At 54.3% G+C, this 12,912-nt stretch overlaps 4 protein-coding genes across 4 annotated transcripts; 2 read left to right on the top strand and 2 right to left on the bottom strand.

Moving 5' to 3' along the window:
• The first annotated feature begins 520 nt into the window (after positions 1–520).
• Positions 521–1,558, top strand: B0I36DRAFT_312828 (uncharacterized protein). Its single transcript, XM_046152552.1, has 2 exons — positions 521–917; positions 979–1,558. The coding sequence occupies exons 1-2, from the start codon at positions 783–785 to the stop codon at positions 1,156–1,158; spliced, it is 315 nt and encodes a 104-aa protein (XP_046019482.1). The 5' UTR covers positions 521–782; the 3' UTR covers positions 1,159–1,558.
• An 808-nt stretch (positions 1,559–2,366) lies between these two features.
• B0I36DRAFT_312827 (phosphotransferase enzyme family-domain-containing protein) lies at positions 2,367–4,235 on the top strand. The gene has a single exon (XM_046152551.1). It carries the CDS (start codon positions 2,592–2,594, stop codon positions 3,999–4,001), a length of 1,410 nt encoding a protein of 469 aa, XP_046019481.1. The 5' UTR covers positions 2,367–2,591; the 3' UTR covers positions 4,002–4,235.
• A 1,612-nt stretch (positions 4,236–5,847) lies between these two features.
• On the bottom strand, positions 5,848–7,044 carry B0I36DRAFT_358597 (heterokaryon incompatibility protein-domain-containing protein; the record flags this gene model as incomplete). The annotated part of the gene is made up of 1 exon (XM_046157990.1): positions 5,848–7,044. One exon carries the CDS (start codon positions 7,042–7,044, stop codon positions 5,848–5,850), a length of 1,197 nt encoding a protein of 398 aa, XP_046019480.1.
• Positions 7,045–7,400: 356 nt separating this feature from the next.
• On the bottom strand, positions 7,401–10,474 carry B0I36DRAFT_261193 (uncharacterized protein). The gene is made up of 3 exons (XM_046151135.1): positions 10,117–10,474; positions 9,720–10,047; positions 7,401–9,664 (listed from the first exon to the last, which is right to left on the bottom strand). The coding sequence occupies exons 1-3, from the start codon at positions 10,228–10,230 to the stop codon at positions 7,593–7,595; spliced, it is 2,514 nt and encodes an 837-aa protein (XP_046019479.1). The 5' UTR covers positions 10,231–10,474; the 3' UTR covers positions 7,401–7,592.
• Between the last annotated feature and the right edge of the window lie 2,438 nt (positions 10,475–12,912).

The following is a 12,912-nucleotide window of genomic DNA, read 5'->3' as shown; positions in this document are numbered from 1 at the left end:
ACCATGTTTAGGCGCCCAAAACGGCGCCTGATTTGCGATCGCTCATTATCTTGCCGCCGAAGTGAAGTGTTGGTTGGTTGTCCTTCCAGGATTGTAACACGCGGACCCCTGTATCACCTCGCCTCGTGGCGATCTCAGAGGGGTAGAGCGCCTAGGTGTAGGTCCGTGCAGAAGGATATCGCAACCGAGTAAAATAGGTAAGTCGAGACCGCATGATTAAAGGAACAGGTATGATGCGCCTCGAAGTCCATCGTTCTCATTGTGCGCTAAAAAGAGGAGAGGTGGTTACCGAGAGCACGCTTGGGAAGAAAGAGGAGGGACTTGACGTCGTGCCGCTCGTGTGGACCCTTGGGGCTACAGATCTGGGCGGCGCAGGGGAGATGTTGGCCCTTCGAAATGGCAGGAGTCGCTCCAACTTAGCGCCTTGACAAGGCTCGATGGAGCGGCTAACCACGTCGCGCAATCTGCCACTAGATCTGTGACCATCCCAATCATAGCTCGGCATGAACCTTGCAGGTCGGCAGACACAACGTAACAGTGCCCGAAGCACGGATTGCCTACAAGATTGTCAACAGGGCTATCAGGATAATGTGAAACATGAACTACATATGGGCAATCTCACCTATATAATAAGTCAAGATGCCTGGGACTTCTAGCACGAAGAGAGCCATACTCTTCCCATTCTCACCTTCATCTTCTTCCCATCCGAATCTCCAATAATAGGATCTCGTCTAATCTGATTGCCAGCAATTACCTCCATCCCAACACTCATCCTAGTCACAATGGGCAAATCAAAGTCCGCGAAGAACGTCCTGCTCGAATTTATCGAAAGCATCCCCACTCACAAAATGGAAGGGCTTCCGTTCACGCAGACGACACTTTACAGCACTTCTAATTACCGCTTGGACATGCAAGGTGTAAGTTCTCGTCATTTTATTTGTAACCAATGGACCACTTTCTAAACGAGGCTTCACTTAGATGACAAGCGGAGACCCTCAATTCCACAATCTCCAAATTCAGGCGAACAAGCAATCCACGATCACATCCATTCGAAAGTTGGCTCCGAAGACAGTCGCGGGGGAAGTGCTGGTCCCAACCGATGGCTCATGGACAGGGGAAGACGTTCGACAGGCTCTACTCAACACCAAGAAAATTTGAAATGGGATGGCCACGCGAACAACAAGTGCGCAAGATCAATGGTATATCGCTCTCGCAAGTTAAAGAGCAGGGTGGGATAAGGAACAAAATAAACCCAGCAAGACACCATGTACCTGATACCGTGCCCTATGTAACGTGAATGTTTGGGGCCAAACGCGAGCAAACTGGGCGCGACAGACGGACGCGATGGAGGAAAAAGGGACGTATATAAGATGGCACATTTCCTGCATAGACAGTCATCTCCCTCCTGCCTCAGCTACAGGTTTCAGTATTATCCCACTCATGATGTAGTCCCTTTATCGGGCGTAAGTAGTGTGCATTCCAAGGGACACGGCACACCCCAGAGAGGCTAACACCGCATTAATACCCTCTATGGCTATGCTTGCCAACCTTGCAAGACACCAGTTCCCATCTCCTTGAATCTGTATTCAATAGTGTGGCAGGTGGGCTTTCAAAAGTGCTCTGCTCCGTTGGCCGTAACACAGTTCTTCTTTCACATTCATGCGAGCAGCTCCCTATATTGCGCTTCTAACTGCCTGCAGGTAGGGTTGATAGCAGAATGGTAAGTAGGCTTTCCCAATGATTGGATCTGCTTGTTTGAGGATTCTTGATTGGAAAGACGACGTAATCTAGCTTGCAGAATATGGCCTGACCCCATGTGGAAATCATGCAACACTCGAGCTTTTTAGACGCAGCAGCAATTTCGTACCATGCTTTCTGATACAACCTACAACATCTATGAGACCTTGCTGCGAAGGTAAGGCCACACTCATGCTGCATGGCAGTGGTATTGATGTGACTGATATCGGGGACATCTGTGTACCCCACATAGTTGTGCAGGACGTGCTTTGACGGAGCTTCACAACCCACCACTATCGATAAGCCAGCGTTCACATCCCAAACGATTGCACGGCGAAATTTTAGATGGAGGATTTTTCAAGTTTGGGTTGACTTCACATGCGAAACCACAGTACCTTCTCTATATCTTGGCAAATAGGATGAAATCTGGAAGCTGAGTGAGAAGTATCCATGGATATGAAGGAGCCCAGGGTACTTCTGCACGTGGGGTACATGCCCCGCCTCTTACCCATCCCTCCAGAGCCCTGAGTGGAATGTAACCGCCCGAGTGGGGCGGCGTACGTTGATGCAAGCCACAAGAATTCTTGGGGCGCGCCATGTTTGCCTGAACACATTTGCTTGCCTGACGCCCACCAAGTTGACCAACATCCTCCCGTCAAAGTTTGCACGGGGATACGCAAACGCGTCGCTTCATTCCTTGAATCTGGCAAGCTAGGAGCACCAACACGGGGTGGGACATTCCGACGTCCGTGAGCCGTTCTTGTCGAGGAAACTCGAATAGAAATACCTGCCCTTCATCACCACTATTGCCCATTTTACCTGGGCGTAGCGTAACACCCATTGAGGACAAAGCCATGGCAGCAGGCGAAATCACCACGACGCTCGCGACGCGCGACCCTCAAGATGGGCTAGCATGGGATGAACAGCTCTTCGACAGCGTGCCAGTGTGGACAAAGCAGCCATCCGAGGCTGCGATCAAACGTACCTGCTGCAAGCACTTCGGTCTTCCGGACAACGAACCCACTTGCACCATCTCCTTCTTCTCATCTGGCGCCTTCAACAAGCTCTATTTGGTCACCGCTAGGCACGAGAAAGCATTGATGCGCGTCTCTCTTCCCGTCTACCCTACATTCAAGACCCGAGGCGAAGTCACAACGCTCCGTTGGGTCAAGGAGAACACCAGCATTCCTGTGCCGAGGGTGCTCGCGTTCGACGACACAAACAACAACGACATAGGCTTCGAGTGGATCCTCATGGAACTCATGCCAGGCAAGACCGCGTACCGGAATTGGAGGGCGATTTCCATGGAGCAGAAGAAGTTTTTGGCGGAGACGATCGCAGACTACCAGGCCCAGCTCGCTCGCGCAGCTGCCAGGCATGGTCTTGACGCGATCGGCACACTGTCGAAGAACGAGGCGTCCACCAACGGGCGGCCCGAAATAACCTCGGCTGAGCCCAGAATTGTCCCATCTCGACTTGTCACACATGAGTTCTTCCTAGGAAATCGTCTCAAGCTCGATGTGCCCCATGGCCCATTCCGCTCAAGCCAGGAGTGGATTACGACACTGCTGGATATGATCGTTCGAGAGCAGACCAATATCGCGAATGAGATCGCAGACGACGAGGACAGCGACAAGGAAGAAGCTGAGGAGATCATAGAGGTCGCCAAGAGGCTGCTTCGCGTCTTGCCGAAGGTATTCCCGGAGCAGAAGTCGCAGAAGGACAGTGATAACGCCATCAGCACTACCGAGCGGACTTACCTCTACCACGACGATCTGAATCTGAAGAACATCCTACTAGACAAAGATGGAGACATATCCGCTATCGTGGACTGGGAATGCGTGTCTGCTCTTCCCCTATGGATGAGCACACGGATGCCCCAATTTCTTCGTGATGATGAGAGGTGGGAGGAGCCGAATCCGGATCAGTACGCTCCGGATAATGAAGACTCCAGGATACCTGGGGAACCAAGTGGCGACGGGGAAGATGCTCTCGATAACGAGGGGAAGGCAGACCTGTACTGGATTCACAGGGGTGAATACGAAGCAACAGTACTCGGCAAGGCGTACCGAGAGAAGTTGGGGGAGCTCTGGCTGGGGTGGGAGAAATTGAGAGAAGAGGGCTTCCTCAAGGTTTACATGTACGAGGCAGTGCTGTCATGCGCAAGTGGATTCTTTCTCAGTGGTATATCTCGATGGATCGATGCTATCGAAGCGGGGACAGTTGTTCGGGATGGCAAAGTATTGTCCTGGGTGGATGCTTGAGGTTAATGACGATGATTTCTCAACCCATCTAGGGTGCTGTTAAAGCTGGAAGATACCTTTACAGAGAACGGCTTCGTATATGGTCTTTGGAAGGTGATCTCACAACGACCAGCTTTCGTCATGTAGGAGGGGAACGCTGAATAATCGAAATCATAGTTGAACCGTAATGCAGCAAGTCACCGAAGTAGAGCTCCGTACTCAACGCTTAATTTTAACTAACGCCCTGCTCGGCCATGCTTAGTCCCGCCTAGTTCGACTTAGTCCGTGCTTACTCTGGTTGAAGGTTGAAGTGCCCGGCCCCACCGATCTCTTCGGCCACCACCCTTCTTCTAACGCGGATTTTGGTCGATTTGACCGGCTTTAGCTATCAATAGCTTCGGGCGTATAACATGCGCCATTAAGATAGTTAGACATCTAGAATCTAGTAACGGAGGCCTATTTCGTATAGCTACTTTAAGTCCATAAACTGAAAGCGCAGAGGGTCGATTCCTCGGCTTTGGTCCGATAGTCGCATAGTCGTTCGTGTTAAACTTCTAATTTGAAAACAGCGAGCACTTTGAAAAACCGACTAGAGCCTGCCCAGAGCTGCATCGTCACTATTTGTGAAAGGCACACAGTCCAACTCATCAATGGAGGGTTCCTGGCAGGTGCCAAGCGCGGCGTCATTGCAGCAATGACGCCGGGGTTGTAGTGCGAAGCGGCAAGAAGAGGCCCAGCAATACTGCAATATTTGTAGTTCATGAATTGAGACATGGCCGCTATGTGCGTCTCCAAGTATCTGATGATCCTGAGGACTCATCGTATCCAAATCTTCTTCTGTAGGATGCTATTTTCCACTGCCACGTACATGTATTCTCCTTCCATGAGTCCATCCACATAGCATTCGCCGATTATTCTGTATATCGGGTCCGATATTCCCGTTCTTTTGTCCATGATAGTCCCGGATTGGCGGACCACAACAGGGACCGAGTAGCCCATCAAGATAGCTACGCTGTCTCCCTCGCGTGCGCTCCATGGAAAGAACCCTATTGCGCACCTATCTTTGGTCGCTCCAAAGGCCCTTGAAGTGAACATGACTTCCAAACACTCGAGCAGACCGTCTGGTGCTGTAGAGAAGTCGCAGGTTTTCGGGTAGTCTTCCCGGGAAAAGGCGAGAATGCTGTACAAGAAGCGCGCAGACTCATGCATCCACTCCTGGCTAGGATGGAACACTTCGCCGTCGACTATCATTCTGTTGCCGAAGAGAGTCCGGAAGAGGCGCTCAAGGCGGTCAGCGTCGATATGAGCATTTACTCCCGGAATTCCTAACCACGCAAAGGCCGGAATGCCCAACCTGCTAGATCCGTCTGGCAAGTGTTCGATCGTGCCATCCCAATCCGAACAAGCCTGAATAGTATCGACCACAAACCCATTGATCCAGAGGTGGCGAACGTCCTGTAATTCAAACTTGCTCTTGTGAGGCCTGAGATTCTCCCCATCGACGTCATAAAAGCCTCCAGAGGCTGAGAAGATCCTCCCGCTGCTGGACTTGAAACGGTGCTTCCCGGTGCTGTGCGAATTCTGGGCATTGCGCAAACATCTCGAACAACATGTCAGACCTGGGCAGTCTTTGCATTTGTAAGGCAGGCCCCAAATGTCTCGTTCACACCAGGAACACAGGCCTGTCCACCGAGTGGATTGGTCCCTGTCTGCCGCTGGCAGCAGTTGAATCGGCATGGGCAAACCAAAAGTCGTCAATGACAGAGCTTTGCTGCCGTAAATTTCATGGGCATGGAATTTCATGCCGCCATTTCTGCTCTCTTTCGTTTCGCTAGCGGCCTCGTTGTCGGGACTTTTCTTCAGCGGCCTACGTGATTCTCTGTGGCCCAAACCAAGGGACCCAGGTTGAGCGATCCTCCGTGTGGACACTCCCAGCAAATGCATGGTTGCTCCGGCACACCACATCAAGACAACCACTCTGCTCGACTATGTGGAACACGGCAGTTCTGTAGATGTTCACAACGTCGGCGACTTTAGAATACTCAGGCAGCCACAACAGAGGGTCGATGTCGCTTGCAAGAGACAGAAACGCGTAGATACCATCACGCGGATCAGCCGAGAAGAACCCGGCGAAGTTGTCGAGCAGCCTCTCGAGCGTCAGGCCGTCAGTGTTGTGGCTCAGGACTGTGTCGTGTGTCCAGAGCAAGCGGTGGAAGCGTTTAAGCGGATCAATCTCTTCTGACGGCATGTGGTGCGGATGATCCGGGTCAAAGTTGCAGGTGATTTTCCAGCCTTTGCCATCTCGGTGCTGTACTAACTTTGGACGAAGAGCTCTATATACCAGTTGCAGGGCTTCGAAGTCCTGTTTCCGGTTGTCGACCCAGATCATCGCGGTTCCTGATAGAACATATAATTGAACGATCCAGCGTCGTGAGAACCACGGCCGTGATACGAACTCGTACAAGGCTTTGTATCCGTTCGGCTGCAGCTCGGCGAAAAGCTGCTCCATGGATGCGCTACCCACATCTTGTGCTTGGTCTTGCTGAAAGCCATGCGAAGAGTCCATGGCTGTTATCGAGGCAGATGCCTTTATTAAACACACTTTGTCGAGAAGGTCCATGACATGATTGCTGCTTTCGTCGGCTTGGCCAAGCCAAATGATGACATCGCGCCCGCGATAGACTTTGTCCATGTTTCGAACTTGGTGACCCTTCTCCGTAATCTCGTCGCTTTGGTTGATGCAGATGGCATCAACCCTGATGGGCTTACCGCTCAGAGAGCCCCGCAGCTCCCGCAGCAGTTCTGCCAGATTGGATCGGATAGGCAATTGAGACCACTCAGTCTCTCCGTCATGCCTGATGTTCAATATTGAGGAGTCTGTCGTGTCGCCCCAGCAATACGAGATGGGGTTGTATGGCGGTGCTGTGTCTCTAGCGCAAGGATTTAGCTCCCCGTACAAGGGACTTGCCGCGTCCCCATTAGTAGCTAGGAGCAGCAGCAGAAGCCTCATCCAAGTATCGGCATTTGGCAAGGATGTGTACGTGAAGGGATTTGGTGGCGGCATGGCGGCGCTTCTTGAAATGGCAGGTCGTCGTGTGTGTGCCTGGTGGTCCGATTCCAACACGCGGGATGAGAGAGGCTTCGGACGGCCGGCTGGATCCTGAGCACGCAAGGCAGGGCCTCCTCCACCACTACACACCATGTAAGCACAGCGGGTCTTGCACGGCTGCGACACATAGATGCCTCGAAGAGCTGCGTGCTTTGTCATCATGCTCTGAACCCGTGGGGGACCCTATCCATCCCGACTAAAAGGTTGTATGCGTACTTTACGATGGGGGACATGTTCGTACAAGTAGGCAACCCGTTTCTATGGGCGAGATCAATAGATCATTCTCACTTTCAATTTCAATTTCATTTTATTGTTCGTGTAAAGATGAATCATTATTTCATATTAATTGTTAACTCAAGTGCATCAGTAAACAAAAGAAAAAGCAGTTTTGTTGTATTAATCACCAGCTCTCCTCCAATCAAGTGACGCATCGTCAACTGATCCAGTAGTTTCCACCACGGGGTATACTTTTGCAAACAGTGCTATCGCGCGCGCGAAGGCGTTTAAACACGGACGTTGTTGGTGACGGGTACACCGTAGTCGTCAATGGGGCCAGGCTTGACCTGGGTGCCGTTCAGGCCACCGCCGATGGCGGAGGTGCTGTTGAAGTTGCCACCAGTGTTGTTCAGAGAAGTGGTCGGGTTGGAGGGCGAAGCAGTCACGTGGGGCTTGCGCACGACACTAGGTGCGGATGGAATGTCGTTGCTCTTCGGGGCACTGCCGATGGAGAAGACAGGGCTCTCCCACTTCTCACCCTTGCGGGCAAGCTCCTTGTACTCGGTGGCCTTGGTGCTGATGCCACCGGGCAGCTTGATGTTGGGGAAGATGCTGTCCTCGCGGGTGACGGCCATGTTCACCTTCTTGTCGGCGGCGACCTCTTCGGCCTTCTTCTTGCCCTGCATGATGCGTTTCTGAGCAGCAGAGATGTACCGGTTGTAGACGTTGGGAGCCTCCTCGGGGTTCTCGCGGACCTCCTCCTTGGCACGGTCGGCCTCCTGCTTGATGGCGTAGAGCAGCGCATCAAACTGGTTGAACTGGTCCTTGATTTGCTTCTCAGCCACCTTCTGGATGACGGGACGGAGGGTCTTGAGCGCCAAGGGCTTGAAAAGGCCAAAGAGCAGCTTGTGCTTAGACTTGACGACCTTGATCTCCAGGTTCTTCACATCAACGTCGACCTTGTCGACCTTGAAGAAGTGCTGCTTGTCTGACTTGTCGGCAGTGGACAGCTTCATGCGGAAGCACAGACCCTCGCCAGCAAGGCGGACGTTGAGCATGCCGGTATCGGTGAGAGACGGGAAACCCTGCTTGCGCTTGACGTAGTAGCTGACCTCGCGGAGGTCCAGCTGAACACCGGCAACCTTGATGTCAATGCTGTTCTTGTTCTTGTTGGCAACGTTCTTGCGGCCCCAGCGCCAGTAGTTGTCGCTGGCAATCTCGAGAACATTGGGAGCAAAGTTGTCACTCTCAAGAACCAAGTTCTCGACAACAGCATCGATTTGGTGGTCGGAGAACTCAATTCTGGGAATGGGAACATAGGCAATATTCTCGAGGACGGCAGGAACAATGACGTCAGTCAGATCCTTGACGAGGTGAGGCTTGTACGTCGGCTTGCCCTGGTTGTCATTGCCGAGGTCCAGGAAGAGCTTCTCGACGGCAGCGGCGAAGGCCTTGTTCTGGCGGTCCTGGTCGAACTGGTCGGCAAGGAACTTGATCTCGTCCACAATGCGATCAGTGTGGCCCTTGTACTTGTTGCGGAGAAGGAAGTTTCCCTTGTCATAGAGACGATCCCACTCGCGGTTGGACTCCTCCTCCATGATGTAGCCTTGCTGTTGCAGGCACTTGCGGACGTAAGTGTCGATAGCCTTGAACCAGTCCTTGAGCTCAGGATCCCGGTCCGCAGCATCGTACACCGCACGAATAGAGGCCCAAAGGTCCTCGGACGAGGTACCGTTCGCAAAACGCTCGATCAGCGTGCGCAAGTCCGCTTCGGCAGCCTGCAGGCCGGTGCGGGCTTGCTTGACAGTGCCGGCGCTGCTGTTAGTGACGTGTCTTCCGTGCTGACCATACTGCTCAGCGAGGTCAAGCAAAGTGGACACAGCCTGCTGGTAGTCAGGGTGCTGCTGGCACTCGAGCACCATCTTCTTCAGGCGCCAGATAGTCTGGTCGCGGCGCTCCTCGGGCATCTTCTTGCCAAGGTACTCACGGGTGCGCGCGCGGTACTGGGCAGCAGTCTCCTTCGCACTCTCCTTGGTCTGGGGGTCGATACGGTTCTTGGCCTCGTTGATCGCGGTGCGAGCACCAGCCTGCGCGTCAATGGTACCGTCAGGGTTGCGCGCAGCATTGGCAGACTGCTGAGCAGCAGCCTGAGCATCCTGGCCAGACTGAGAGTTCTTGTACAGGCCCTGCGCCTGGGCCCTGATGTTGTCCTTGGACAGGTCGGGCTTCTCGTGCCAGGTGTGGTCGGCAGCGGGCTCATCCATGCGCTGGAGCGCCTCGTCCGAAGGCTTGACCTTGCTGGCGACATTGGTGGCGGCATCGCCAGCCATGTCGCGCAAAAGGATGGTAGCATCGCTCACTGGGGTCGGATTAGGAGATATTCGGGACACCGAGGTTGAACAGGATAGACTTACAGAGCTTGCGGAACTGGCCGTTCGTAATGAGCAGCGTGCCAAGGGTGCGGAGCCCCTCAAGGGCCTTGTCGCCGTCCTGCTTGGCCGAGTCCTTGGTGATTGGGGCATTGGGGGTGCCAACGGCCTTGGGGTCAAACTGGGTGCTCTGCCAAATGAAGTCCTGGAGAAGATTGCCCTCGTTCTTGGAGAGGAGGAGCTTCTTCGCCTCGGTTACAACAGCGCGAACATCGGCGACGAGCTCGCGGCCCTCGGCAGAGAGGCGGTTGGACGGGTTCGAGAGCGCCCTGGAGGCAAGAAAGCTGTTCAAGGCGACATCGATTTGCTCGTTCTGAAGGGAGGGGGAATATCAGTAAGATGGGGCACGTTGGGGGGTCGTGGAGTGCAGACGTCGACGTACCGAGGGCACCTTTCCAGCCTGGAAGGCGGAGATGATTCCGTAGATCTGGAGCTTGCGGTTGATGTCGGCCTCCTTGACCTTGGGGTCGGTAGGCTTGTTGACGGCGGTAGACATGCTGGACTGTTTGACAGAGGTCTGTACAACAGGGATTGAATGAAGACTGGGCCAATTGACGAGTCGATGATGATGTATTGGTTGAAGGGGGTTTATGGGTCTCGTGGCGAGGCTCTTGGTCGGCTTGGGGTATCGGTATTAGGGTGGTCAGGTTGTATGGTGACGGGGTATCAATAATTAGGTCGTCGCCTGGGGTATCGTAAAGCAGACAATCTGGGAGATTGGGGTATCACAGAGGTCGTAGGTTTTGGGTATGAGGAGGGGAGGAAGAAGGAAGCAGCGAGGGGAGCAGCGGGCACGGTGCAAGTGTTTATATTGGAGGCGGCTCCGGACAGACAGCGTACCTGCCGTGGCATGCCGCGTGGTGCCCCAGCTCTGCAGTCCCCCTCGAGCTAGGCTGGGAGGACAGCAGTAGCAGCAGCAGCAGCAGCAACAACTAGGTTTGGCGGGAGGGAGTGACGTGAAACCCTCCATGACCAAAATTGTCGTCGCGTCGTCGACGGATGTGGAAGACGTCATGCCTGCGACTTGCCCAGCCCGGGCTAGCTGCCTTGGTCTCTAGCGGCACCTGCCGGCCGGCGTCGAGGCCCACTGTTGTCCAGACTGGCTGCTTGTTGGCAGGGCGGATACAGAGCTGGTGGTGCTGCTGGAGCTCCTGCCAGGTGCGGCTCGAGGCCCGATCCTCAGTCGATCACAACTTGCCCTCCCAGCTAGGTAGGCCGGAGTAGTCCTTCGTCGACCGACGAACTAGACCCTAGCCAGCATCGCCCGACAGCTTGAGTACAATGCAACAGTCCATCACTAATAATTGGCCTGCCCAGGGGGCCCCCGTCCCTCTATCGACGCCTCGTCCGCTGGGGTGACCTTTGGCAGCCAGTTTCCCCCTTTGCGCCTTGTCGAGCGTGGCCCCTCGTCATCCAGCTCGTCATCACCATTTCCAACTGCCTGCTTCGCCAGATCGGGCGACAGCCCTGCAACAAACAAGAACCCCCCTGCACGGCCGCAACCCCCTGCTCCGCGGCCCTTGCTCGAGCGCTCCCGGTTGCCGAAGCAGATCTCCCTCGGGAACATCACTGTGGCTTGGCTTGGGTTCCATTGCATTGTCTCGCCCGGCCCAGCTCGGCTCTGGGGGATGCCGCATTGTGTGAGGTCATTGCCGCTTCCGGCCATATTTCCACGTACGGGTCTCCCCCTGACAGCCACAGCTCATGACTTTTTTTTTTTTTTTTTTTCAAACTCTGAGAGCACCAGGCCGAACAAACGAACCGCCGACTCACCTGCGCAGAGCCTGTTGTTGCATATCTCCATGGTCAAGGAAAGGACCGCTGCCAAAGGCACCACAGCAACCTCAGCACTTCGCATAGCGCTGAGAGACGACGAGGCGCGCAGAATCGAGCTTGGAAGCGCCGATGACGCACCTCCGATCGCGTTAGTCCCCAGTAGTCGCCAACCAGGCAAGACCGTGCGTCCTCCCAATTGAGGCATACCGAAATAGCATGGTTGGCGCCATCCCCAGAAATCCCCCTGGAGCTAAGTCCAGCTGCCACGCGCTCAGGCGTCGTCTATGACGCCATCATGACCAAGCCTACACGTTTGCATGGATGGGCCCATCAACCACAATCTGGCCAGGTGCCAGGCCAGCAGCACAGGAACGCCGCCCGCCCGCTAACCACGAACGACCAGCGCCGTGGCGGCAAGCCAGACGCCATCCAGTGTACGCACTCCAAGCATCTGCCAAGTGTTGGTCATGGGCAGCCCGGTCATCTCGATCTGATCAATATTTCCATGCACGATGATATCCTTTGAGCGCTCCAACTCGTCCGCAGCTCCGGGCGGACAACATGCCTCCTCGCCCTTCCCCATGGCCGCACGCTACTGATTGGAGCTCCAGCTGTCTCGCATTCCGTAGGAGGCGCTCCAAGCGTCCTTCCTTCCTCGCAAAGCATGCCACCAGCGAACAAATGCCAATCCCATCAGCTCAGCCAGTTCCAGACCGTACAGGCCCCGGCAGCTTGCATTGTGCCCGGAGCATACTTTCCGCCCCACTCATCTTGACCTCACTTTTGTCGCATTTTTTGTCACCAAAGGTCCCAGAAGGCCCCCTGTGGAGTGCCAAGCCCAAGGCTGGAGCTGTCAAAGTTCGACAATAGCACCCATTTTGGTGATATGCATGAACTGGTCGTGCATTTCCCATAGAACTTATGGCCTCAGTCCTGCGCTTTGGTCTTTCTCTTCTTGGCGCACTGATCCCCTGCCGTACGGGCTTACCATGAACAGCTCATTGAAAACTTCTCGTGACAATGTTCAGGACGAGAACATGCACAGCTTGGGAAGCCTTCAAATCTGTTGGTCACCTCAGACGTGCATTTGCCTATGTATTCTTCACCATGTGCACGCGTGCTGCTAGTCCACGGAAGTCCTTGGGATGCGTTTCTAGCTTACATGGATGTAGCTTTGATCCCAAGAATGCCGGACGGACGAGCGAAGGATAATTATAGGACGGTGATCAGATCCGACTGAGCGGACTCGAGCAAGAAGAGCCAGCCAAACGAAGCTGGTCAACCAGCAGCAAGATACCAATTGCGTGCAACAGCAGCATCGATTCGACCCTTCGCTTTCCACGTAAGCCAGAGAGCGAGCTGCTCGACGACCCTGTCCACAGACTCCAGAGGCGTTCCTCTC

Source organism: Microdochium trichocladiopsis (assembly GCF_020744255.1).
Source record: "Microdochium trichocladiopsis strain MPI-CAGE-CH-0230 chromosome Unknown B0I36scaffold_1, whole genome shotgun sequence".
Lineage (NCBI taxonomy): Eukaryota > Fungi > Ascomycota > Sordariomycetes > Xylariales > Microdochiaceae > Microdochium > Microdochium trichocladiopsis.
Note: the sequence above shows the minus strand (reverse complement) of the source record. Positions and strands in the feature narration are given on the sequence as shown.

Excerpts from the sequence above, each read along its gene's own strand:
- B0I36DRAFT_312828 (XM_046152552.1), top strand. The coding sequence starts at position 783 with ATGGGCAAATCAAAGTCCGCGAAGAACGTCCTGCTCGAATTTATCGAA. Across the intron at positions 918-978 it reads ACCGCTTGGACATGCAAGGT|ATGACAAGCGGAGACCCTCA; the intron begins GTAAGTTCTCGT and ends GGCTTCACTTAG.
- B0I36DRAFT_312827 (XM_046152551.1), top strand. The coding sequence starts at position 2,592 with ATGGCAGCAGGCGAAATCACCACGACGCTCGCGACGCGCGACCCTCAA.
- B0I36DRAFT_261193 (XM_046151135.1), bottom strand. The coding sequence starts at position 10,230 with ATGTCTACCGCCGTCAACAAGCCTACCGACCCCAAGGTCAAGGAGGCC. Across the intron at positions 10,048-10,116 it reads AGGCTGGAAAGGTGCCCTCG|AACGAGCAAATCGATGTCGC; the intron begins GTACGTCGACGT and ends CCCTCCCTTCAG. Across the intron at positions 9,665-9,719 it reads CGGCCAGTTCCGCAAGCTCT|TGAGCGATGCTACCATCCTT; the intron begins GTAAGTCTATCC and ends ATCCGACCCCAG.